The 25,816-nt window shown below is 43.1% G+C and overlaps 1 protein-coding gene across 4 annotated transcripts in view; it reads right to left on the reverse strand.

Moving 5' to 3' along the window:
• The window catches only part of PLCB4 (phospholipase C beta 4), a 179,187-nt gene that overhangs the window by 18,439 nt on the left and 134,932 nt on the right, over positions 1-25,816 (reverse strand). For all 4 annotated transcript variants that reach the window (XM_066546012.1, XM_066546013.1, XM_066546011.1 and 1 more), the window contains 13 exons: positions 23,353-23,494; positions 22,550-22,634; positions 21,998-22,122; positions 20,035-20,086; positions 17,683-17,785; positions 15,901-16,065; positions 13,027-13,231; positions 9,243-9,331; positions 8,717-8,867; positions 5,971-6,020; positions 5,783-5,848; positions 5,320-5,435; positions 1,414-1,489 (listed from right to left, as the gene is read on the reverse strand). In XM_066546012.1, coding sequence (XP_066402109.1) covers positions 1,414-1,489; positions 5,320-5,435; positions 5,783-5,848; positions 5,971-6,020; positions 8,717-8,867; positions 9,243-9,331; positions 13,027-13,231; positions 15,901-16,065; positions 17,683-17,785; positions 20,035-20,086; positions 21,998-22,122; positions 22,550-22,634; positions 23,353-23,494 — 1,425 coding nt within the window. The remainder of the gene's footprint in view (positions 1-1,413; positions 1,490-5,319; positions 5,436-5,782; positions 5,849-5,970; positions 6,021-8,716; positions 8,868-9,242; positions 9,332-13,026; positions 13,232-15,900; positions 16,066-17,682; positions 17,786-20,034; positions 20,087-21,997; positions 22,123-22,549; positions 22,635-23,352; positions 23,495-25,816) is intronic.

Consider the following 25,816-nt stretch of genomic DNA (forward strand, 5'->3'; position numbering starts at 1 on the left):
ATAATCGGAAGCTTGAAATTTCAAGTTTTATATTGAAGTCTTACATTTCAAATCTTACATTTAAGTCTCCTTTCAAAATGTCATCCTAAAACCTGACATGGGAGTGGACAAAAAAATCAATCTTTTTTTTTCAGGTATGGATTAAATTAAAGGGAATCATTTTGAAAGCAGGATTTTGAAAGGAACGGGGCTCAGAAACTGAATATATTCGTGGAAAGGGAGAACATGAGTCACATTTATTGGATTTGGAAGATTAATGAACATTTGGATGTTCCTTGTGTACAAATGACACCTAACTCCAGACTATGAGTGATTCAGGTGAGAGAGAGATCAGAGCAAATAGATTTCTGTGTAATGTAATTTCAAATGAGTTTTGCAACTCATGTCTGGATGATTGGGAGCCAGTGCTCCTCAGAGAGTTTGTTTCACTAAGAGAGGAATGAATTTTTTTGTTTTTTGACTTAACTTAAAATTTGCTTTTATTTAAGGAAAGGGTTCTGGACTTTTCATAGGGGAAGAAGAGAAGGCACGATAAAAATTAACTTGTTCTAGCCCCAAAGATGTGACTGTGTTTGTGTGTATTTTCTGTTCTTGTCCAATTCTTTTCACAGGCTTCAGCTTTTACTGGGGTCAGTCTCCAGTACTGCCCTCCCTCCAGCTGATTTTGTACATGGGTGAGCTCCTGGTGTCCCTGGCACCCCTAGTCTGCTTGCAAAGCTGTCAGCAGGTCCTGGATAAGCCTTCCAAAGGGACGGGAAGCCCGTGCACACAGCAGGGGGACAGAAGGACAGAGGAAACAGCTCTGAGCAGCTCCAGGGGAGCCAGGAGTTGGGAACAGCTTTTCCAAATCCGCTGAGGCTGAGTCCCAGGGCACTGTTATTCCCCAGGACCTTGGAAAAAACCAAGCAACAAAGCCATGGGAAAAAACCAAAACGAAACAACACTAGAAAGAAGAAGGCACTAGAAATAAGAACACTAGAAATAAGAAGGCATTTGGTTCAAGAGCAGCTTGGGCTCCTCATTCCCTAAGAAACTGAATACCAAGGCCAAGGCAACAATGATGGAAAATGAAATAGAGACTTCTTTATGTATGTATTTTGGGAATGTGTTTAGCATCCAAATTTCATATAACACATATTCTCTTTGTTTAACTAGAGCTGACACAAATGACCAGTTTCACTTCACGAGGCATGAATATATTACTTTCTTCAAAAATTTCAAAACAGCAGGAAATTGATGTTGCTTTAAAAAAATTTTTAAGAAACACTTTTAGACACTCAATTACTCCCATTCTTTTCAATGTGTTATTATTGCTGAAAATTATTCATATGCTTCCAAGAAAATTAACTACCACTTGGGTCTCAAAATCTCTCTTCCAGAAGTTGCATGTGTTAAAATTGGCTGTTTGCTTACCTTAGATTTGTGATCTGATGTTAGTGTCTGAATTTTAATTTCCGTTTCTTTCTTCAATTCAACGCAATTACTTCCTCTAAAAAAAAAAAAAAAAGAAAAATTGCAAATGTGTGCCACAAGTTAAACATCTCCCCATTCAGTCAGCACTTACTAATTAAAATGTTAATCAAAGTTGAAGTGCTGCACCGTATTGGAATGAAATTATTTCTTCTGGCAATCCATTCACAACTTCCAAAATATTGTTGTATTAATGATCAGTCAATTCAAACACCACATGATTAATTCTAGATTGGCCCAGTAATTATTCTGTTGCTGAGGATGTGTCAGGCATCTCCATTTATGACACTTTGTTCCTTTTCCAGGCTTATAATACATTGCCAAGAGAAACCAGTTTCTGCCTGAAAACTTACAGGCCTATCCTTGCCATGATTTCAGACTCTGTTTTTCAAGTAATTTGGTTACTTACATTTAGTTTGAGGCAGAGAAAACCATACAATCTCAATAATTACCTCCCAGGGTGATGTGGGTGCACTAAATCTGGACACCTACAGAAAGTGTAGGTGTCCCTCTGTGAGAATAACTGAATGCAAAGGAGAGGCCTGAATTATTACTGGAATAAAACAGCATTTTGAGAGAAGTCTGTTTGGACACCGCTGTAACATTTCTGAGTTGGATCACCACTGCTGCAGAGTGATGCAGCTCTGTGTCTGGACAGGGACATGTTCATTTATCAGCTGCAGCTGGCCCTGGTAATGATGGTCATTGCTGACTGCAGCCACATTAATCCATGTTTGCTCCAGAAGAGGAGATTTACTAAACTCTTAACAAGTTTAAATCCTATTTTCATATCAAAGTATGGCTAAACTTATGGAAATTAGCAGAAAATTTTATCATCAAACAGTACCAGGAAAGCCCTTACTGAAAATAGTGTGTCTTGTTTTCCCAAGGGCCACCAGTCATTTATTTTCTACCCAGAGCAAGGGAAATTTTGTCGGTATTTCTAACACTGATTTGACACTTTGGAAGCAATCTAAAGTCATAGAGAGAGGTTCTGGCCACTGTTACCTGTGCCTGAAAAGCCCAGCAGCTGAAAGGGAAGTGTCTCTGATAACACTGGGATCAGGGTGTGGCTGCCACGGAATGTTTGGTTTGGTGATCAGTATGAAGACACTGATTCTGAGGTGTGAATCAGACATACTTCATCCCAAAACAGCCTCATTGGTTCAATCACTGGACTCTTAGAATCCCAGCCATCCAAACCAGCAGCTGATCCTGCCTCTGGAAACAGCTTTCATCCTGTGCCAAGGCAGCTCCCAGCCCGTTTGGAGCCTGGGAATAATGGAAAGTGGGATTGTCCCCAGCTGGGGTGGCACAGCCCATGGCTGAACCACAGAGTCACAGCTGGGGACAAACAGCAAGGGCCAGCCCAATCCAGGGTCACCTACCAAGCCCACACACACACACACACACACACACACACACTTGGATTTCTGGGCAGTCCAATCAACCAGAAGGATCTTTATGTGCCCTGACTCCAGTTCAGAGTGGGAACACAACCATACCTCTTCCCATATGCCCCTCTGGGATTTGTAAGCATTTCAAGTGCATGACAGAAATAGCACAGGCAGCAAAATCCTGTCCATCTGTCAGTGAATTAGCATGTGATTAAAAAAATCCTACTTTGCTGAACAATATGCAGTTGGCATTTGTCACACCATGTGGCAGAAATGGACCATAAAAAAAGTGCACAACAAGATCAAAAGAGAAAGCTGTCTTTACACCTATCAAAGGCCTTTTTATCAGGAAATAATCTGACAATTTCAATATGAATGCCTTGAAAACATGTTCTACAAGTTCTCTTACAACTTTTATTCCTTGCAAATGCTCCAGAATGATAGCCAAGGAAATGGAGCATGTCCTGTACCCACTGAACCCAGGACTCGGGATTCATCAGATCATTTAAGCTGAATAAAATGTCTAAGTGTCAGCCAGTTCATTCACTTTTAAGCATGTCCTTTAATACTCTGCACAGCTGGGCTGGGCATAAGTACCTTGCAGGATGGGCTTTCAGGGCTCACCCTGGAGAAAGCCCTCAAAATATTTTGCTGTGGCATTAAAAAGTGTTTTCACAGCAAGTCTGTACTGATTCTGATTTGGCTGTTCATCAGATGCACACAGTTAGTGTTGTAAAACTGAAAGAGCTGCCAGGTGACTGGGAGCTCTGGAGTCCATGGAAGCATGGAACTGGGGTAAGGAACAGTGTCTGGCCTTGCACTGGAGCTTCTTCTGGAGTGGTCATCTCCAGTTTTACTTTTAACTCATAACATGAAACTAGCATAAAGGCTTTGGTGTCCATGCATTATAAAATTAAGAAAAGATGCTGCAGGCAGCCAATGAAGTCACCTCCAACTGTGAATCAAATTGTGGACTGCTCTGACACTTGTCCCCTTTTGGGGTGATCTGGAGAGCATTGTTCTCCAGGATTTCCCCATATTTATTGCACAGACACAGCCACTTCCACCTTGAACTGCCTGGCACACCTTCCTTGGCTGTTTTGGCTGGACAGGCAGAGGCACTGGCTCCTTCCCAGGCCAACAGGAACACTGAGATTCTTAAATACCAGAGCTCAGGAAAACCTTTCTGCCCCCACAATAATTATGGTTCAAGGCCCAGAGCTCACTTCTCTGCCACTGTAGGAAATAACCTGACTGTAACCAAAAATCCAGCTGTATCAGTAACCTTCTGTGTTATATTCAATGAGATTGAATCAAAGCCACATTAAATTAATCAATCCTGCAGCTGTCCCCTCTCTGCTTGGAGAAGTAGTGATTTTCTGGAAGAAACTCCATAGATTATAAGTATTTGTGTGCTTACAGCTCTCCTGTCTTGAACAAAAAAAGTACAGCATGAACTGTGAGCTTTCAATAATTCAGTGAGGAGAATTCTCCTTACCTTGTTTACTTCTGACAGTCCTGCTTCTGTTCCTTTGGCAGTTTACAACATGTGCACTCAAGACCCCTCCACCATTCCAAGTGATTTATAGAAAAAGCATTCTTGGAGGAATCCAGTGCCAAACAGGCATCTATGTTCAGTATTCAGTGAGGGAGCTGCTGCCAGCTGTTGTTGCCAGCTGACAACAATATGAAATTAGGAGCAACTGTTAGCATAGCTGGGTATGGAACTCAAGTAATTCCTGCTGTCTCAATGAAATTCCAGTGACACAGGGAAAGGTGGAGAGCAGAAACTGCTGCCAGGGCAGCAGCAAGGCAGCAGCAGGTCCTGCCACTGAGCTCCAAATTAGAATTAGGAATTCTAGTGAAGTCATCAGCATCTTCCAGAACCTTTCTGGGACAAACAGGAGACTCACACAGATAATGTCCCATCAGCTTGTGCAAGTCAAAACAACTCCACCCCAGGCAAAGGGGTAAGACTCATTTATCTCTGCTGAGGATCTGTAAGTTTTTTGTCAAAAAGAAACTTCAACTCAACAGCACAGCAAGAATCTATTATTCTCAAACATTCAGGATTTAAAAGCCAGTTTTTCCCCTAAAATCCAAACATTGCCACTTTCTGGTGACTAGAGCTGTTGAGGACCTGAGTGTGCTCTCACTGAACACAACAGTGACATTGCCTGGGGAGTGCATGAGATCACCCAGAACACAGAAATAAAATTAGAGGCAAATCCTTTGCTTTCAGTTTTAAAATGCTGACAGCAGAAGACTGGAGAAAGGCAGAGTGAGTCCAGCATTTATGAACCATTGCTAGAGCTCATTCTCAGGCTGAAGTATGATGCTGCTTCAAGCTGCCATGCCCTTTTTTATGAACACTTTATTACAGACCACAATAGCATAAGAGATCAAACCTATTTTAAATCTAAAGAAAAAATAATTAAAAAAAATATCTTACCCCTTCTTCTTGATTGCCTTCTCCAACATTTTCTCATATGACACCTTTTCTTTGTCGTACTGGGCCACTATTTTGTCAATCTGTGTGCAGTGCAGCTTCTGCATGGCACTGTGCTCCTGGAAAACAGCAGGGCCCTACCATTAGGTCACTGGATATTTGATGGGCAATTTCCTTACAGCCTAGGAAATATCAGTGTACAAATGGCCAGTGCTGACAATGGAAGGGTGAGCCTTGGGTGTTGGCATGGTCACACAAGGTGCACCCAGCCTCAGGCACACGCACAAAGGGCTGCCCAAGGGGAAGGGTGCTCCCTGCAGCACATTTCAGTGCATGTAAAACATACCTGCCTGTCTTGGGACTCCAGCTACCATCCCTAAGTCTTCCCCTAAAATTGAATTAGGAACTGCTTGTCCTAGTGAGCAACTGCCTAAAATGAGGCTCAGAGAACTCTGATTGATCATACCTTGGCATGCTTCTTCTTTAAGGCATTCAGCTCTTTCTGCTGTTTCTTTAAATGCTTTATATAAGCCTGAAAAAAGAGAAGATGGATCAATTCTTCTGTGGTTAAATATTGAATTTAACCAGGTAAAATCCTGGCTACTTAAAACAAAAATTAGGAGCACCTCCTGAGAAGCTTGTGTCAATACTTACCTTCATTTGCTTTAAATCTTCTATCTTCACTTGAGGAATAAGGTCTATACCTGGGAAGGTATTGATACAGTTTATCTAAAACTTTATACATACTACTATATCTCATATTCAAAATTTGAGTTTTACCACAGCAACCTACATTTAACTTAACAATTAATTAAGTAATGTTTTTCACCACATGAAAAAAATAATCACAGGTTAATGAGAAAATTATTCATCAAGATCTAGCTAAAATACAGTAATTTCCTTTTCCCATGGACTCTTCAATCAATTGCCTTGTGGAAAAAGAATTGAATCAATGAGTGTATTTTAATCTCTTAGGGTTCTGGACTGAAGTGCCAAAACACAGCAATCTAAGAATTGAAAAGGGTCATTTTTGCAAACACAGCAAACCATTTATGAATATTAAAACACCTTCAGAATTTTGGTCCCTAGCTGGAGATTGCTCTGGCACCACTTCTTGCAGAGGGAAGTTTCTTTTGTAGGGCTCTACATGACTACAAAACTGGGGCTAGGTGTGCTTCTCCTCGGGTTAAAACACAGGAGGGAAAATCAACTTGCACCCTGTGTGGTAACAGAAATAAAATTTGCACATTGCTTAATAGCAGGCATTGGGAGAAGGAGCAGAAGTGTGCTCCAAGACTAAAGGAGAGTTAAAAAATGAAGGAGAAACAGAAAACCAAAAGAAGTGAAAATTCTGATGAAATTTCAATCACACAAGACTAACAGTACTGTGTAGAATGAAAATGAAATTAATGAAAACGTTTTGGTCACTGCAATGCAAACAAAACCTGATCTCGTTTAATGTTTATACTTTAATAAATGCTTTGTGACATATTAAGGGCTTTTTGAAAACTACTAAGCACATGCTACATGTAAGTGTTAATAAAAATGTCACTACAATGCCATGAGAGTTGTAATTTTCAGGTTTTCCGGAGGTTTCACACAGAAATGTTGGCCTGTGTATAAATACACTGCAAACATATTTAGTTAACTGCTCTTAGTAATGTCTATGGACTGTAAGATTTCCCTTGCCTTGAAAAGGACTTTCTGGCTTTTAAGGTGAATTTAACTGGAAAATGCTCAGACACTGGAAAAGGAAAAAAAAAAAGTGGGGGGGAGGAGAGGTAGGCAATCTCCTTAGGGAATATGAGTATTTTCTTTTCTTAGGAGCATAAGACTCTGCTCAAGTGTATGGTTATCAACATTAGTCTAGCAAATGAGACAGGAGCAGATGCAGGCACAGATAGAGGCTGAAGTTTTCAAAACCACAAGTGATTTGACTCTTACTGAAAATCTGGGACCAAAAAACCCCACATTCTTGTGAATTTGAAAGCCTTCCCCATTTTGCTGCTCAAGTAATTTCTAACAGCAAGATGAGCTGTGTATTTTAATAGTGGTAGAATTATTCAGATCCTAGTAAATCACAGAGATAAGAAACACAAAATAAGGATCATTACATGGGACATAGAAATGAGCAGCTCCATTTTAACATGCAAGAATAGGGATGAAAAATGCAGTCAGGAGAGTGTTAGGCACTGAGACCTCAGGCCTGCATCAGGCTGCTGGGCTTCTAAGCAGGCTTCCTCAGGATTTTATTTAAAACATTTACTGCATAGAACCACTACACAGAACATTTCCTCAGCTGTCCAGGTCTGGCTCCATGGCCAGCAGGGATCTGTTGTCAACCCCAGCAAATTTCAAGCTTGATTAATGCACACTAACAATAACACTCGTGCACCTTGGTCATGACACATGAAATGTAAATGCCTCACTGCATGGAGTGACCTGGGGGTCACACCAGGGAAGAACTTCTGAAGGAGTTCAGGTGCCAGAGACAACAGGAGTTCAGGTGCCTTTGATTCACTGCCAAGTGACTCCAGAGAAATGGCACTTGGGTTCTCAGGAGATCCCTTCCCCAGAGTGTACCCAGCCATGTGGGCTTAAATATGAGACCAAGAGCCCTCTGTGCTCCTCTTCCCTCCTGGCAATACCCTTGGGCCAAGCTGGATGAGTGAGAGAGCCACATCCTAATTCTTGTGGCCCACCCACAGAAATATTTATTGTCTTTCATTCAGCTGTACAAATTTGCCTTCTCACTTAATCTTCATTACCTGTGATGATATGGGAGAAACAAATAATCCCATTTGACTGTATAAAATGACTTTGTAGAGTGAATGGTGAAGAGTTAGGAAAAAATACTTACTCACTTATAAATGAGCACATCTAAATTTTTTTCCCCAATAAACATGCTATTTCCATAATCACTATTCAGAGTAAAACCACACTGTGAAAACATTTCTAATTGTTGGGAAATCTCTACAGATTCCAGTGAATTCTAAATACCTTTAATTACTTTGCAACCCTGCCAAGGGATTTGTGAGGGGAGAAAAAAAGCAGAAGAGTTTCTGTGGACTATGCCAGATAATAGTCACTCCTATTGGCACTCCTCCAGGAATCCTTACTAGTAAACCATTCCCAGAGCCATGCAGGTTATGTGTACCACACACAGATAAAATAAACCCCTAGCTGCTTACCAGAGGTGTGCAGCTACACCAAGAGGCACTTTGTGAAACAAATGCCTTTACACGGGCATTTCAGCAACACAGTGCATTCATTTGCAGTGAGCCAGAGACAGCTCCCAATGGCAGGGTGCTAAGAACGAGTGCAACCCCAGCATGAAAGCTGACCGTGAGTGCTGCTGGGAGGCTCTGTGGCCCCTCAGGGCACAGGAGGACCTGGGTACCTTTCTTGGCGTCGGTGCCAGAGCCCAGGCCCGCGGTGGTGCTGGGCCGCAGCTCGGAGCTGCTCTGAGGAGTCACAGTGGCTTTGGGATTGTTGGCCTTCCCTTTCCTGTCGTTCTTGGAAGTGTCATTTGGTACATCAGCTATGTCACTCTGAAAGAGACATCAGAACACACTGACTGTTCTTTTGCCTTTTTTTTTGTAGTGTAAAAAGCTGGGAACATTTCTGAGTGGCTTACTTTAAACATAATGAAATTACAGTAAAGCATTTGTAACCTATTCCAAGTAGGTACTTACTAAAATACAACTTGGTCCCCATTTATTAAAATCTCTCCTCCTAAAGGAGGTATTAATGTGATCCATGAAAAGCCAGTCAGTATTTCAGTAATTGACATAAGGCAGACAAAGAAGCTTATATTTGAAAATGAGAAATGATAAGGTGCATTGATTGGAGAAGGACCAGTTCACTTTAAATAAAGAACACAGCATGCACAGAAACGGGTTGTGTTTGTCATTGATTCTACTTACAGTTTCAATGCCCATAGCTCTCATTTGGTCTGCTCTTTTTTCTGTGATAGACAAAAATTTCTTTGGATCTGATAAAGCATCCACAATATCTGTAAGAAAAAAAAATCAACTTTTTGTGAGCTTTGGAGGCATCTGGAAATGAGTACTTTACAAAAGCTTTATTTTATCCCTGCTGTTATGAGACATGGCTTGCAACAGGAGTCCAGCTTTCTGTAGTGAATTTGGCAGGACTGGAAGTGCTTATTCCCACAGCACCTGGAACATGGAACAGTTCTTAATGCACCAAGGTGTGGTTTTCATCCAGAACCTTATTTAGGAGAACCCAGCAACTCTGTCAGACTGCTCTAACTTCCTCCCAGTTACTGACTGCAGAATTTGGGACCAGGATGGGATCTCCTGAGCCACAAAGCACTAACTTTGTCCCTTGGCTGAGGAGTGCTGACTGACTCAGGACTGCAGGGAGTTGTAGAAAATGCCACTCTATTTCCTAGCTAAAGAGCACTTTCAGGAGGATTAAAGCAATCAGGTAAATCTATTCCCAGCAGCCTTTGTGATATTCCATGTCTGGGACATGGCAGGCTGTGAAATGGCTTTTCTGGGCATGAATCTTGCACATGACACAGGACCACCAGTGGTACCACAGCCCTGGGTACCACACAGATCACTGAATCTGTTTTCCAGTGCAGTGATAAATGTGCAAGCACAGCTTCACAGCATGACAATGTCCCAGCAATTTTTTACATGCACATCAAATAATCTCTTCCTGTGCTTAACTCCAACAGTAAAAAAAAATAAATTAAAATATCCAAGCCATCAAGAGGTTTGGCAAGAAACTTGTTGTTCAGAGTAGGGGCTGGGCTGTATCATCTCCCTCCCAACCTGAGCTGTTCTGTGCAATGTTGCTCTGAAGCCACAGCTCAGACAGGCCTCCCATTCCCACAGAAGTTGTATTAAGCACTCAGCACTTGAGATCTGTTTGTCTACATGAACAGGTCATCTCCAGTAACTGCTGTGACCCACTGATGTCTCCTGAAACTTATTTCACACAGACAAAAGCCATGTAGGATTTATTTTTAGCCATGGCAATGGCTTGTGGCTGAGCACTGAGTGTTTCTCCTCTCCCTAACCCATTAAGGATGTCCTCTTGTCCTTGTCAGTGCAGACCCAGGGCCACCCCGGCAGCAGCGTGCTGCAAATGTCTCAGTTTCATCTGGAAGCTGAAGCTGATGGCAGGAGCTGCCAGGTGAGGATGCCCACGGTGCTTGGGAGAGCATCACCCCTGTGGGCTGTGTGAGGAGCCACTCCAGCACATCCCCAGGCTCAACCCTTCCGGGGGAGCTGACCCTCCCTGTCCTTGCTGCTGCCCCCTCTCCCGGGGAGGTGAGCCGGGCTGGGGAGCTGCAATTACATCCACAACTCTGAGAGTCACTGCAAGAGTGCACTGCAGAGGGCACCCACCACCAAGCTGACAGCCAGGCTTACTCACTGAAGAGTTCCAGAATAGAAATTTGGAGAATGCTGCTTCATTTGCATCAGTTTGTGCCATTATTGTGGTTTTATTGGGAACAGAGGGGCTGATGCAAATAAACCACAAGAAATTGCAAAGCTATAAAATAAAAAAGGAAAGCACATCTTTGAAAGCCTACAATGCATCACCTTTTCTAGTTATTATTCAGGGCACATTTTAAATCTTAGTCATACAGGTTAAAAAGACAAAAAAGAAAGAAAAAAGAACGTAGGCAGCTACTGACTTCAGCTCTACCTTCCTACAGGTTTGCTGAAACAGCCCTGGAGATCCTAGTGATGGCTCATAAAGCAATGAGCAGCTGACTGCAGAAGATAAGTAATTAAAACCCCCATGCCAGCAGAATACTAATGATCCCACCTGGGTGTCAGAAGTTACTGCCAGGTGTTCACCGTGCTGCTGCTCTGTATCAAGGAGGAAAATACACCAGGCACACGCAGCCTGTCTGGGAAGGGGGAGCAGAGCCAGAATGGAGCTCACTGAGCTCCTGTCCATGCAGAGGCTGCTTTTGCCAGGCTGACAGCAAACTACAACCACCAGCCCTCCCTTCCAGCAGCAGTTTGCTGTAACAACACTGTTACTGAGGGCTAGCAATGCTTTCCCACCTCTATCAAATAAACCGCCCACAGCACTGCTGACACTGTAGCACACAATTTGCAAACTGTAAACTGGTGTTGAAATTCTCTTTGGAAAACAAGTCTTTCACTTCTGCAAGTGCAGAATGTAGTTAAAAAAATTAATTGAACAAATACTTTCTCCTTGTGGTTCCAGCACACTCAGCAGCTCAAGCCACATGGACCTCAGTGCTAAGTTTAAATTCTGTTCTTAGGAAAAGTCTGGTGCCATAGAACATCAATCCCAAATCAGAAGCACGTCCTTAGCTGAGAAAATATTTCAACTGAGTCATTTGCTGCCAAAAGCTTCAGTTCAGGTAAGAATTAAAGGGCACACTTAAACATGTCTCTTAGACTGATGGGTCAATTACCCTTGAGAATCTCAAGTTTAGGCAGAAGCTCACATTTATCTGGAGACAAAGTCCCTGCAGTTAAATACTGGGGATGAAATGTGCTGCACAATGGCACGGTGGTGGTCCAGGGCCCATGGCAAACCTCCAGCTGACTTGCCAGAAACCAGGATTCCACATGTGAACAATACAAATGCTCCTGTAACACCTATTTTTCCATGAAATGTTACTGAAGTCTCAGCCTGTTAATTTTTTTAAGCCTGGATAAGCACCAGCAAACACAGACTTGAAGACAGGTTAGGTCAACCTTCCCTTCCTCCAGTTTCTACTGTAGAAATCACACAGAGAAGTGCAGCCATTCTTTGCCTGGCTGCAGGTTTGAAATAGGTTTTGTGAAGAGAAAAACATTGGTTTGATCAATATGTTTCATCAGCAACCCCTGAGGTAATTGCTGCAGAGTCAGAGCTCCAGCATTTTGTGCAATTCCTACTTTACAGTTTTAAATGGTTTATGTATTGTCCAATGCACAAGCAAATTTCATCTGGGGTGCAGAGGCCCTTTCTGTCAGGGGGAACTCAAGCATTACACAGGTTTCAGTGGTGCAAGGATTATTCTCAGCTCTGTGCTCCCACACACACGTGGCAATTTGCCACTGCTCAGTATAAACGACCACAGCTCTGGCAACCTCATCATGGAAATGCTCACATGAAATTAACTTTCCTGAGAGCCCAAAAACAATTAAACCACACTAAAGACATGTAAAACTGGGGAAGAAAAATGCAGAGAGGTTCTGGATGCTGAATTATTTCACTGACATTTTACAAAAATACACCAATTTTCCCCAGAATAAAGAATTGGTTTTGTTTGAAAGAAACTATGTTTCTGCATGTACTTTATCTATATTGATTGGCCTACTGTTATAGGCCAAGCAATATAAAGTACATCCTAACCTTACAGATATTTATGTCAGACAATATGTAATAAAATAAGACTCTAAATTGTCAACAGAGAAAATCAAATGGAGCTAAGTAGTAGTAGCTTATTTTCCACATTATTTTCTCATTTTAGTACATTAATGCTTCTATCATCAACAGAGACAGGCACTTGGTCAAAAAGCAGATTTCTCTCCTCATTATGCAGAGGTTCCAAGGAGCTACAGAAAGTTACCAGTCCTGAACCTCCCCATCCTGCAGCACTGCACGTGGGCTCTGGCTGCACAGTGCCCCTGGAGCACTTCAGGACTTGCACACCAACACTCAAGAGCCACAGCACGCTGAGCCAAAGGCTGCTCTCACCTCCAAACCCATCAGGCACGTAGGTTTTGAGCACAATGTTGCAGAACACCGTGGGAAGAGAGAGGGGCTTGTTGCCCTCGTTGCGCAGGGAAATGTGTCTGTAACCTGCCTGCAGCCCATCCAGAGGCAGGATCCTCTGCCCAATCAGCTTGTTGTTGTCATCATACACTGCTATTCTCAGGACAGCAAGGTCAGGCAGGATAACCTGGAAAGCCACAGAGCACAGACATGTAATGGCCCTGACAGAGCAGCTTCCTCCCCGCCTCCCGTGGGTGAACTCGGTGCCAGAGACTACCAGCACTGCAAGAGCCCAGGTTTCAAAATGAAATCTTTCCTAGAAAGGCTTTTTCACCCTAAATAACGGGTAGATTTCAGGTTATGTAAATCCTGCAGCTCACAGTTACGCCAGCTAAATATTCTGTGTGTTTATTTCTCACGACTGAAGACTGGTGGCACTGATAAGAAGGCAGGTAAATACTGCATGGGAAATGACAGATACGGCAGCAATCAAAGGGCACGTAGTGCTGGATCAGGAGGAATTATGACAGAGAGATGGGATTTGGGATGCATCCAAAAGGGCAAGGAGAGTGCAAGCACAGGCTGCTGGGGATGTGTGAGCTGCTGCAATGTGTGCTGCACTCAGGACATGGCTCAAGGCATGCACGGGAGCAGGGATGCTGCAGCCTCCTGGCCCTGCCCAGCTGGGCTGACAGGGCAGAACAGAGACCCCCTGCCCTCCCTGCAGCACAGGGCTGCCTCTGGGCATGCAGCAGCCAGAGGAGGCAGGCCAGCAGAGTGCAGCTCCTCTGCCAGCCCACCCCAGTCATAGACTGGGACAGATTTCCCTCCTTCCCTCCCTGGTGCTACTCCCCAAGGCCTGTGGGATACAAGGGAAGAGCTCAGGGAGCTGTGTCTGCCTGCTCCCTTACACCTTCCCCTGCCACTCCCATTCTCAGCCTTGGGGGGCACAAAATAAAGGCTGCTCTTGGTCTCTGAACCCATGGGAGCAGCTCATGGATATCCTGCTCTACTCAACTACAGCTCAGCACTCCCAGCACAGGCCACCACCAGCACCTGCTCCCTCCTCCCCTCAACACAACAGAGGGACAACACAGAACCCAGGTCAGAGCGACTGAAACCTTATTTTAACTAAAATAAATATGAGAAAACGTGACAGGAGAACAATCAAACACAGTACCTGAGAACAACTGTGTGGGGTTAAGCATCAGCCTGAGGAGAACACTGCAACTCAAGCAGGGCAGGTAAGATGTCTCCCCTACAGGTCACAGACCAGCACATCTTTCATTACATGATGCTCTTTGACACAGATTTGCCAGGGAGGGGACAGAGTTTATTGTTCCCTCGGCATTAATTTGTTCTGTGGTATCCTGCTAGGTACTTCCACCCTCTCATGATCTTTTAGCACTGTGCACCCAGTGCCTTCAGCATATCCAGCTGGGGGAATCCTTCCTGCTGTGCTCCTGCCACCCACCTGCTGGATCTCCAGTGGATGCTGATTACATTGCTAGCTATGATAAGGGCCTGAGGTGAAGGACAATAATCTCTTGGCTGATCTACGCGTTCAAGAGAGTGTGCGACCACAGGATTGCTGACTGGAGAGCAGTAATGAGAAATACTGGCCTCAGCCTCTGTACCCATGTCCCAGCACACAGCCTGCACTGGAATTTCTGGCCCTTTTGATGTAAGAAATCAGACAGCAGCAGCTGCTGGTCACATGGCCAGCAAGCCATGGGCAGCCACATCGCTTGTACATCAAGCATCTTCCCTGTGCTCCTCACACACAGAGGAAAGCACCTGAAGTCACATTCCTTCCAGAATATGAGTTCAGAAAAAACTCTTGCATCAACTCAATTTCTCTTAAAAACTGGCAATGCTGTTAGGAAAGCAGATTAAGTGTGCAATATACCCAGGTGTGAAGAGCTATCACCACTCGGCAAAAAGTCTGACATTTGGACTAGGAGTCTGAACTTTGGAATAAAAGAGCAACAATTCTGCATGACAACAAAACAGGTGTAAGCAAAACAGATGTTACCCAAGACAGCACTGTAACACATGTAGTCTGGATGAAACTCCAGGCAACAGAAGAAAAATAAAATAAATGTATATATATATATGTGTGCATCACATATATATAAAGACTGAGAGATAAAAACTGAACACAGACAAATGGTCTCTCTCTTTAAATCCCCCATGCCAAGAAAAAAAGGGTTGTTTTTTCTTTCAGTATTGGAAAAAAATAAAAAAATAAAGAAGAAGGTACATGATGCACATGGACCACTGAAGGAGGGAGCTGGCAACACGCCTGAGGAACACAGCACCCTTCCAACTTTTCCATGTAATGACATTGACCTTAGCTTTGGATGCAGCATCTCACCTGCCCTCTGGGCTGAAGGAACAGTGCAAGATAGCAGCCACTGCCAGGGCAGGGAAGAAGGAATCTCCAGGGAATGATGGTGTCCACCAGCGGGGCTCACTCTGAGCAGACTGCATACCTTGAACACAGGCATGGTCACAGAGGAGGTGGCTACCTCCAAGTGGGAGGAGGAAGCAAAGGGGAGGAAAAAGCCAAATGGAAACAAAAACAACAAAAAAATCATGTGATAGCTACAGAGGTTATCCGTTAGAAAAATAAAACCAAAGCAAAACCAAAAAGAAAACAGAACCAAAACAAGGCAAAACCAAGCAGGCTCCTGAAAGCTGCCTTCAGCTTTGCATGTTCACAGCAGCAACCGGGGCCCTAGAACCCTGGCCATGGAGCAGCACTCGTCTGGGTGAGCAGGGAGGGCTGGCTCAGAGGGCAGGGCAGCCAGGGCACAGCAGGGCAGGCTGGGCCCTGCACAGACGCCATCCTACCTTCCTGAAGACAAAGGACTCCTCGTTGTACACGGGGTTCAGGCCGTTGTTCATCACCATGCGCGTGCGGAACTCCTTGCGGATGGTGTCCGTGGGCAGCCCGTACATGTCCACCTCCACGTAGGTGCCAATCTTCTTGTCTGACAGGAACTGCCCAGAGATCACCTGCAACACAGCAACAGAGCAGGGAAAGGCGCTGCAGAGCAGGGATATGGGAAATGGAGGTCACTTCTTACTGACATTGCTCCGAGAAATGGTTTACAGCTAACAGATGCATTTAGTTCCCCGTGCGCAAAGGGTGCATTTCAAACTGCACCTCCTTGGAAAAGCTCCTGGGATCAGACATGGAAATACAGCCTTCACCTGAAATAGTACTGCCAGCAGTGTCTCCCAGATTCATGTATGAAAACACTGAATGGAACAACCAGAGCTGGCACTGCTATTCCACAACTTCTAACACTCTTCAGAAGCACTTTTTTCTATGATTTCTATAATTTTCTATGATCTTGAGTACAAGGGGTGAAAGGAAACTCTTGCTCTGCTTTCACTCAGGTGAAGGTTTGAAGCTAATCATGAATCAGTCTGACTCCATATTATGTGTTTGGAAAGTGCAGGATGCTTAAAAAGTGAAGAAACCAAAACCCCACAGGATTCCTCAGTATTGTTAGAGATATGAAGATTTGTTGCTATTTCACCCCAAGTCAAGATTAATCTACCCACAGCAGGTGATTACTCCAGGGAAAATTTTTATTTCACCAAGATGATCTATTATTTAAAAATACAGCTAATGTTTTCATTACTACAAGCAAGGAGGGAAGAAAAAGACTGAAACATGATTTCACAGACCTAAGCTCATTCCAGATCCTGTTGTTTGCATGACCTAACATCCTTCTGGAGAACACTCTGGATAACAGATCTGAAAAGTTTTGTGGCTGAGGGGTATCATTGCTGGCTTTTGCTCCACTCAACTCCTTAATTACAAAATTTGTATGGAATTTTATACTAGTTTTAGTCACAAAAGAAAGGTAACTGTCAAAATACATGACCCAGGAACCATCTGATCCCACTTCCTTCTGGGAGGGGCTGTGCTTTGATTACCATTTAAGAAAAACAACATTAATAGAACATGCTTATTCCACTAGAGGTGCCAGTGGAGCTTAGTTCAACATCTGGAATGCATGAGGAATGCTTGGCCAGCGAGGGTGTGAAACTGAAACGCATCACATGAAAGATGCTAAATGAAAGGTGAGGTCTTTTGCTCACCAAGCAGGTTTCACCATTGTCAGCCTCCTCCCAGAACTGGGTACCTGACCATGCTGAAGAACTGCAGCAGCAGCTTTATGGACTTTGTTACTCACAGATAACTCCAGAGAAAGGGCCTGCCTCACACCAACATCTTTCTCCAATAATTTTGAAGATATCCTGTCCCTGTGTGCTCAGACTCCTCCCTGCTCTGTGGGGACAAGTGATGCTGTGCAATTCCATACTGTGCATGGGAAGGAACTTCACTCCTTTATCTGTTTGTGTGGGCTCATGGATTTCAAAAAGACCACCAAGGCTGTCAGAACACCACAATGTGTAGTAACACATCATTTCCAATTCTATCATATTCCACTCAGATCAAGGAAACAAAGGCATCTTAGCCAGCAATATTAAAAAAGAAAAAAAAAGAAACCGATGTGCTGAAATCTGCCCAGTCAAGCACATTGAGTGCATATATCCAATTTCTGGTGATTCTAAGTGTGCTTTTGGGTGTGATGGCAGCTGGCTCTGCTGCCTTACCTGCACAGAACACGTTGCAGCAATAACACCATCCACAGGAGTTTCAGAGAACGGGTCGAACGTCCTGTCTGGTCGTCGCATGAAATCTGGCTTTAGTAGGTACCTTATTGCAAGGGGAAAAAGAGAAAATTATCCTTGACTGGAAATTAAAGTGGTATTAAATGCATATGAAATGGATGTTCTGCCTTTAAACAATGAGCTCCCCTACAGCAGTGTAAAATACAGACTCATTCCAGCTGCAAGTGCGAGGAAGCAAAAGAAAGTATTATGGTTGTCTGGAACACAGATAAACACTAATTTTCATTTTGAATTACCAGCTACTGAGAGATGGAATCAATCTGGGATTTTAAGGTAAAAATAAATGTAATATAATCAAGGACATTTCAAAACAACTGAATAATACAGTTAAAAAATGCAGGGAGTCACCATGTAATAAAACACAGATGCTCTCATTTGTTTTAATTCTTTAACACTTTGGAAAAGCACAGAGGGATTTTTCAATGTTATTTTTCCAGATGAAGCAGCTCCTTATGGTTCAAGACTCATACACTAAATTTCAGCTTGAAGCTGATTTTTTCATTATTGTTACGAAACCTTGGGGGAAACAGCTGATAATGTCAGTGCTGACAGATTGTTAATTATAGCAGCATGAAAGGTACCACCACAATAACACTCACAATGCCTCCCTGAGGACCTCACACTGCATCACCATATCAATGAAGCCAATTTGTGCTCTGGTGCACCAAAACCCAAGGATTCTGCCACCAAAATGAAACAGCAGTTGATCACTGCAGAAAGGCTGCACATTACAGACATTCCCTTCCACTGACGCAAGAAAATGTGCAACTGGAAAAATCTTGCTAATTCTGCAACCCTGACAGACAAAGCTGCTTGAAGATGAATTTTTATCCACCCTTAGCCTCTAGTGAATCACTGGTACGCAATATGATAAAGGCCTAGACAGAATTCAGGGATTAAAAAAGGCTAGAAAAATTCCAGTGGAAAGAATGTCAGTGCTTTCATCCATTTCTTAATAACACTGTTTCTGTTTGGAAGTAATATTACTCTTTTTTCTTTCATTAAAAATGTTTTCCTTCCATTAGAAAAGTGATTTCTTAATATTTGGTTAATTTAAAGCAGGTTGGGGCAGAAGGGAACTAACTCTGCTTAGCCTCTGTTTTCAGCCTGCTGCAATAAGAAATGCTGAAATGACCTTGTTTGATCAGCATGAAAGCTGCAAATCTGAGAAAAGAGGAGTACAGGCAGAAGGAAATACTCAGTTTTTCATTTCCCTTCTGTGACTGAAACACCACCACATTTACAATGCATATCAAACATTACCACTACATCATTATCAAAACACTGATGTAAGAACCCAGGAATTTAGTTGGTAACTTTGCCTGTCCTTCAGAGACTTTGGCAAAATTAAGCAGGTACTCTTTTACTAAGCTGGCGGGTCCAACAAGAAAGGAACCAAACTCTGCCATAAGAAAGCTTTGGGTTTCTTCTGTTCTTGTTGTTTTGATTGAAATTACAGAGTGCACACCTTTGTCAAAGCCCAGAGCCTCTCCTGGAGTGCTCACAGCTGCAATAAAGGCATGGCATGGCCAAGCACTCTGTGCCCATTCTGCAAATGAGCAATTTTACCAAGCTCCATCTAGCCAGACTTTCTCTCCGAGTAAGATCTGCAGCAGTAAAAGAGTAGCTCCTTCCCAGGAAGAGTCTGCAGATTCTCATGTGTTTCTGGACTGCATTTCCTGTGATTCATTAAACTTCTCCTTTTCTCCTGCTGCTAATGACCAGTCCATCCTATTAAGGTCTATCAACATTTGAGAAAAATCTATCAGCATTCCTTGAACATCCTTTGTCATGCAAAAATAATGAGCAAGGGCTTAGATGAAACACTTCAGGATTCTCTGTGAAATCTGTGCTCCAATTAAGAGTGCACAGATTAAAAATATGTTCCCTATGCATTCAGATTCCACTTGTCCAAGTAAATTTGGCAATTCTGTGAACTGTGCAATGAATCTCCACTCTGAGGCACATCTTCAAAGAAAGGCTGAGAGCAGGAGGTGGAGATGGATTTGAATAACTGTGTACAGTATTCATGATCTTCATAATATGAACACAATGCCTCTTGGATCTCATTTAAAAACTGGGCATAATTAAAAGTATACTCATTAGAATACCTCCTTTTGGGGGATAATGCTCCCTGAACTCTGCTGATTTCTACTCCTCACCTAGCATCCCATTTTCCTTTTGTAACACATAATTAATAGTGACAAAATCTTATTAAAACTTTAGTGAAGGACCCTGATGCACAGTGACAACAGTTTAAATCACATCACTCACCCGCACGATCCATTGTACTCGAACTTTCCTTGATTCAACTGCATTGCTAAATCTGCCAAAAGAGAGAATTTACTCACTTTCCTGCTGAATAATGCAGATCATTAACTAGACCAGAAAATAAGACTGGTTTTCCAGAATAATAAGTTTAAATAAAAGTTTATTTTAATGCATATAAAACCTACATCTAAGAAATAATAGGAAGCAACAGGAAAACTTCATATTTTTTGCACAGGAGTAACAGCTTTACCAAGCATGCTGAAGTCCATGCTGGGCTTAGGAAACAGTATTTCCCTGAATTCAAACACACTTGGCAGGCAGGGAAGTAACAACTGTGGACATGCCAAGTGCCTGGGATGGGATTTCCATCATCTACCTTTTGGTATTTACAGTGCAGATCAGTATCCACATTTCTGCAGATCACCTTCAATAACAGAGTGCTACAGGAGCTTTAACAGTGCAAATAACCTCAGAATAACAAATATACTAGAGGAGACAGCCTTGAGGAACGCATTCCATCACAATGACAACCACCTCTGATGAAGCTGCCTGCAGCCTGATGTCTCAAAGAAGGTGAGGTGCATGTCCCACTGGTTTTCTGAGGACTTAGCTGAATAAAATACCACACCAAGAAACCACGAAGATCACAGCAGCACTGCTTAGTTTCAACATTTAAAAGCATGTGAGTTTTAGTGAGTGCACCGTCACAGCACTGCTAGGGGAACACATACCATGTAACAATCTCCCTCCCATCCAGCCCTCTCCAGAACTCTGAAAAAATGAAATGTTTTCCTATAGCTTTCTACTTACACAAGAATACAACCTCCTGCTTTAGCAACAAAACAGGTATTTCTCTTGCCCAACTGATTGTACCTTCAAAGGGAACAAAATCTGTTCTGTTATACAAAATACAAGATTGTCCTATGCCCATACCAGTTATTACTGGAGTAACTGGGCAGCTCTAACTTTTACTTCCTCAGTCATCTTGACAGCACATCTGGATCACAGAAGAGGAACACAGGAAAGTTGCTGATTTCCACTTAGACAACTGCTACTCTTAATGTGCAATTTAAAGGGGTTGGGAATGACATGCAGTGGGCAGAGGCAGTGCTGGGAGCAGAGTGAGGTTTGTATTTCTGCTCCAGCCTCCCTGGCATGCCCACTGAATGCTCTACAAGCAGCAGATTCCAGTGTATCCCTTCTCCTGCCTCCTCAGCTGGTGAGCCTGGGGCACAGCTTTGCAGGACAGAACTCAGGGGATGACCAAGAGGAGTGTCTGCTGTACCAAAGTCACTATTCAGGGAGGGGGAAATGAGCACAAAAGCACTGCCACAGCCAGAGAAAGGCAATGGGAATTGGGTCTGTTACATATCTGACTGAAAACATTCCCAGATAAATTTAAAAACCCAGTCAAAACAGCAGAAAGCCTGCCCTGCTATACTCACAGCTTCACTGAACAGGAACAGTACATCTCCTCTCAGACCACCCTGTGGAGAGGGCATTTCCATTCCCTGGCACCATTCTCTCAGCTGGGATCTCAGACCTGAGCACATGACTGCTAACACTTCCCAACAACTGGTCTAGAAATGCATTTGTCACACAGTCATTACTTTTTACCATCTTAATCAGTGCATTCCATCTTTGCTTTGCAGACATGCACCCAACTGTGCCAGAGCTGTGTTTTGTGAAAGCACCGATTTCCCTGTAATTAACACTTTTTATTAATAAAAGCCTTTTCAGTGGGAAGATGCAGCACTCCATTATTTTTCCATAAAAGGGGACAGAATTTTCCTTCTGTGCATGGCTGTTTTTACTGCTCCGTGTCTCACGCTCCCGTGCTCCCACCCCGCTGCATTATTCAGCCATATGTCTGTTTCCTGCAGAAATGCCAGCAGCAAATCCACGGCATCTGGCTGGCAGTCACTGCCCAGGCCATTCTTTAGGAGTGAGGGTCACTGCTGCCTACCTGGGGTCTGATAGTTCAGTGAGACCATCTGGCAGCCAGCGTTCCAGAAAATCTGCGGCATGTAATTACTGGAATCCACACGGCCCCCCTTGGGGTAAATCCGACTCATCTGCCGCTTGTTGTAGCTGGGGAATCCATCAAGGAAATCAAACAAACACCACAGAGGTGCAGAGGCATGGCCTGGAACCTCCAGCATTGCGACAGCAAAACACTCCTCTTGTTACTCTCACTATCTCTCCTTCCTGAGGTACTTCCCCTTTCCCTTTGTAGACATGCAACACTAAATGTAGAAAGGTGCACTGGTTTGTTTTAGGACTGGCAGGAAAGCGGGATGAGGAGGTGAAAGGATACATCCCGAACTCAATGGCATGAGTCTTCAAATCTCACTGTCAAATCTCAGGATCAAATCTCACCATCAGATCTCACCATCACTCCTTGCATGAAGTAGGAGAAATGCCCCTTTCCCTTTGTAGACTAAACACTAAATGCAGAAAGGTGCACTGGTTTATTTTAGGATTGCTAAGAAGGTGGGATGAGGAGGTGAAAGGATACTTCACAAACTCAATGGCATGAGTCTTCAAATAGCCCAGTCCAACAGACTCGTTGAAGGAGGACATGTTATGGTGAATATTACGTTCTAGAAAGAAAAGACAAGACATTTTAAAACACCTCTAATGATGAATCACATTCAAAATCATGCACTATAAACAGCAGGACACAGCAGTTTTTGGTCTCCTTCCCCATTATCTATTACTCATAGAATCAAATTATAGTGATAAGAAATTTCATAGAATCAAATTACAGTAAAGAGAAATTTCATAGAATCAAATTACAGCAATGAGAAATTTCATAGAATCAAATTACAGCAATGAGAAATTTCATAGTATTTCTGACTCGCTTCTCTGTTTCTCTCCTTGGGAAATCAACATCATTTTCCTTTTTTGTTTAGGACAACATTGTTATTCAGAGCCTGCACTGTGTGGTAGATAAGGCAAAGCAACATGATAAATTGTCTGGTGTGCAGTATCAGCTCACTGCTGCCCACTGTGACAGCTGTGCTCACCTAACTGCAGAGAGAGATGAACTAAAAAAAAGCATTTCAGTTGGGAAGGCCCACGGAATAGAACCAACCTCAACAGCTTCCTGTTCTCCCAGTAACTGAGTGACTCCGTGTGGATGACGAATGGAATTACATGCTAGCTTCACATCCAAGGAAACAGGTCTACAAGCATACTGATGATGGTCATTAAACTATCAAAGTCTTACGCCTTTATTTCTAAATTCAGGAAATGTAGAGATTAAAAAGCTACCTAGGTTAAGCAAATACTTGTATTTCATTCAACCTTTTATGTTACCTTCTGCTACATCGAAACCTTGAAATTTTACAGGCTGAGCATAGTTGACCATTGTTGATAAATATGGATGTATATTGGTTGTGGCACCTACATATTTGTAAGATGCCATCCACGCTTGTTCATCTTCCACAGTTACTAAACCCTGGAAACACATTAAAAAGAACAATCACCAATTCTGTCTGCAAACACTGCTGCTGGGTTTTTCAAAGGTGGGACAAAATTATAGCCAAATCTGCAGAAGGTTAAAGACAGTGCAAATTAATACAAGAAAAGTGGAAGTTTAGTGTCATAAGTTAAAATTTATTTTCTTGTTGATATAAGACTCTCAATTTTGCAGGATGCATGCAAGAGGGCTGATGATAGAAAAGTTCCTAAGCAATGGGTAAATATTACATGAAGTTAGTAGGACAACACTGGCATAAAAGCTAAATATTCCAACAGCCTAAACAATACCGGGAGATCCATCTTTGTCAAATAAATTCCAAAAAGTGTTATTTAATATGCATTTTCTGATAGAAACTGTGTGTACTTGGCACTCAGTAGAAGACACAGTACCAAGTTCATATTCTTATCCACTTCAACTGATAAAAACCTGAATCCATCACCTATATAAATATGCACTTTATTTATAACTGAACTTAAGAGTTTTCTACAAGTATCTCATCTGCTAGAAACCCACATCAGGAGGCATTTCTTAATTGGCTCTCCCTGTCCAATATTTGCCTTCCCCTAAACCAGTTTGAAACACATTCTTTTCACTGAAATGAAAAAAGAAAAAAAAAATCTCTGTCAAGCTAAACAATCTCTGCGAATTCATCATGTTTTTCCCACACATGCATCTTCGGTTGCTCTCCTACCAAAAAACCTGCCTGTAGGCTGACAGTGACCTCCAGCTGGGAAGTACAAAGTGTATTCAGACACTCAGACTGCAGCTCAGGGCTTGGCAGAAGCTCTCCCCCATCACTGACTCAGGAAACAGTCAGGAAGAGGAAGCTGTACCAGGCCCTTGGAGGAAAATGCAGCTCACAGAACCTGCAATACTGCAGCCCATTCACTCCCTGAGGTGGGAGAGTGAAGGAAAAGTGAACCCACTTACCAGAATGATGGCACATCACCAAGAATGAAACCCATGTGAACTGGAAGCACTTATGCCTTGCTATGAGATGATTATAGTCACAAGGAACACAATTTTCTGACTGCACAGAATGACTGAGTTAGCAGAATGAGTCCAGGTACACATTGTTGCATGTGCATTTTGGACTGAATTAAACTTCCAGCAGCCCATGAAATCAAACTGACACCACATTTTAATGCTGATCATCAGGGCTCAACCCAACTGCTTTTCAGAAATGTGCATACTGAGGTTTCACAAATCTGATCCTAAAATATGCCCACAGCACATCCCTGTGTTAAAAAAAAAAAAGCCTGTTTTCTACTTTGTTGTTACTAGGTCAATAGCTGTTTATACAGCTTAGGTCAAATTCAGGCAAGATTTATTCACTGAAACCAGTTCTTTTCAGTGTCTTAACTTCTGAAAGGCCATTAACTCAGGCAGAACTGATCACCCATCCCCTAAAGCCCAGGGCTCCTAAAGTGCCTGCTTTGACTGCTCAGAACAGCTAATCTCAATTAACTGTCCTGACCCACCCACACCCACAAAAAAAGGAGCCCCAGGGAAAAGGGAGCCCCAGGGATTGTGGTGCCTCAGTGCCAGGCAATGGCACCCTGCAGGTGCAGCCCTGTGACTGCATCAGTGACACTTAGGCTCAAAAACAATGCACCAGCCATTGGTTTTATCTTATTCCCTTGCAGACCCCTCATTTTTAGAGTAGGGCTATACTCTGCACTGTTCACAACTTTAAAACTGTGAGTTAAGAAAGGGGCAAGGATGGAATGTTTCCTGAAGTCTGCAGAAACAAAGGAATGGTTAGGCCAGCACAGGAGCCTTGTAGGGGATAGAGAAGACAAGAGGGAAAAGTTGATCTCCATGTCATTTACACCTCCCCACCCCTCAAGAAAAGCAGCAGAACTCACTTAGAAAACAAGACAGACTGAAACAACGTGTGGTTATGAACAGGAGCAGCTTGGATGAGAAGAGGAGGAGGAGGAGGAGAGTGGAAAGAGGTGGGAAGAGTCTTACAGAAGGGATTCTTGGGAGAAGATAAATGCAGAAGTCCCAAGGGAAAGCAAAAGGAAGAAAGAGAGAGGAAAACAAAGTGCAGTCAGGGTAAGGGCAGAGGGCAAAATCAAGCAGGGATGATACATCTCAGCACCATTCAGAGAACAGGTTTCCCAGTGCATGAGATCAGATACTCCTAGGCAGGCAAAGGTCATGCACTTCTGTCTGTCCCCAGGTTTTCTGACAGCCCTGACCCCAGTATGAAAGCACAGCAGAAGAAGCCCTAGAGGACAAAAGGAGGTAGAGTCACTGACAAAAATAGGTGTGGTGAAACTGAGCATAAAA

The sequence above is a fragment of the Molothrus aeneus genome, chromosome 3 (genome assembly GCF_037042795.1).
Source record: "Molothrus aeneus isolate 106 chromosome 3, BPBGC_Maene_1.0, whole genome shotgun sequence".
NCBI classification, from domain to species: Eukaryota; Metazoa; Chordata; class Aves; order Passeriformes; family Icteridae; genus Molothrus; species Molothrus aeneus.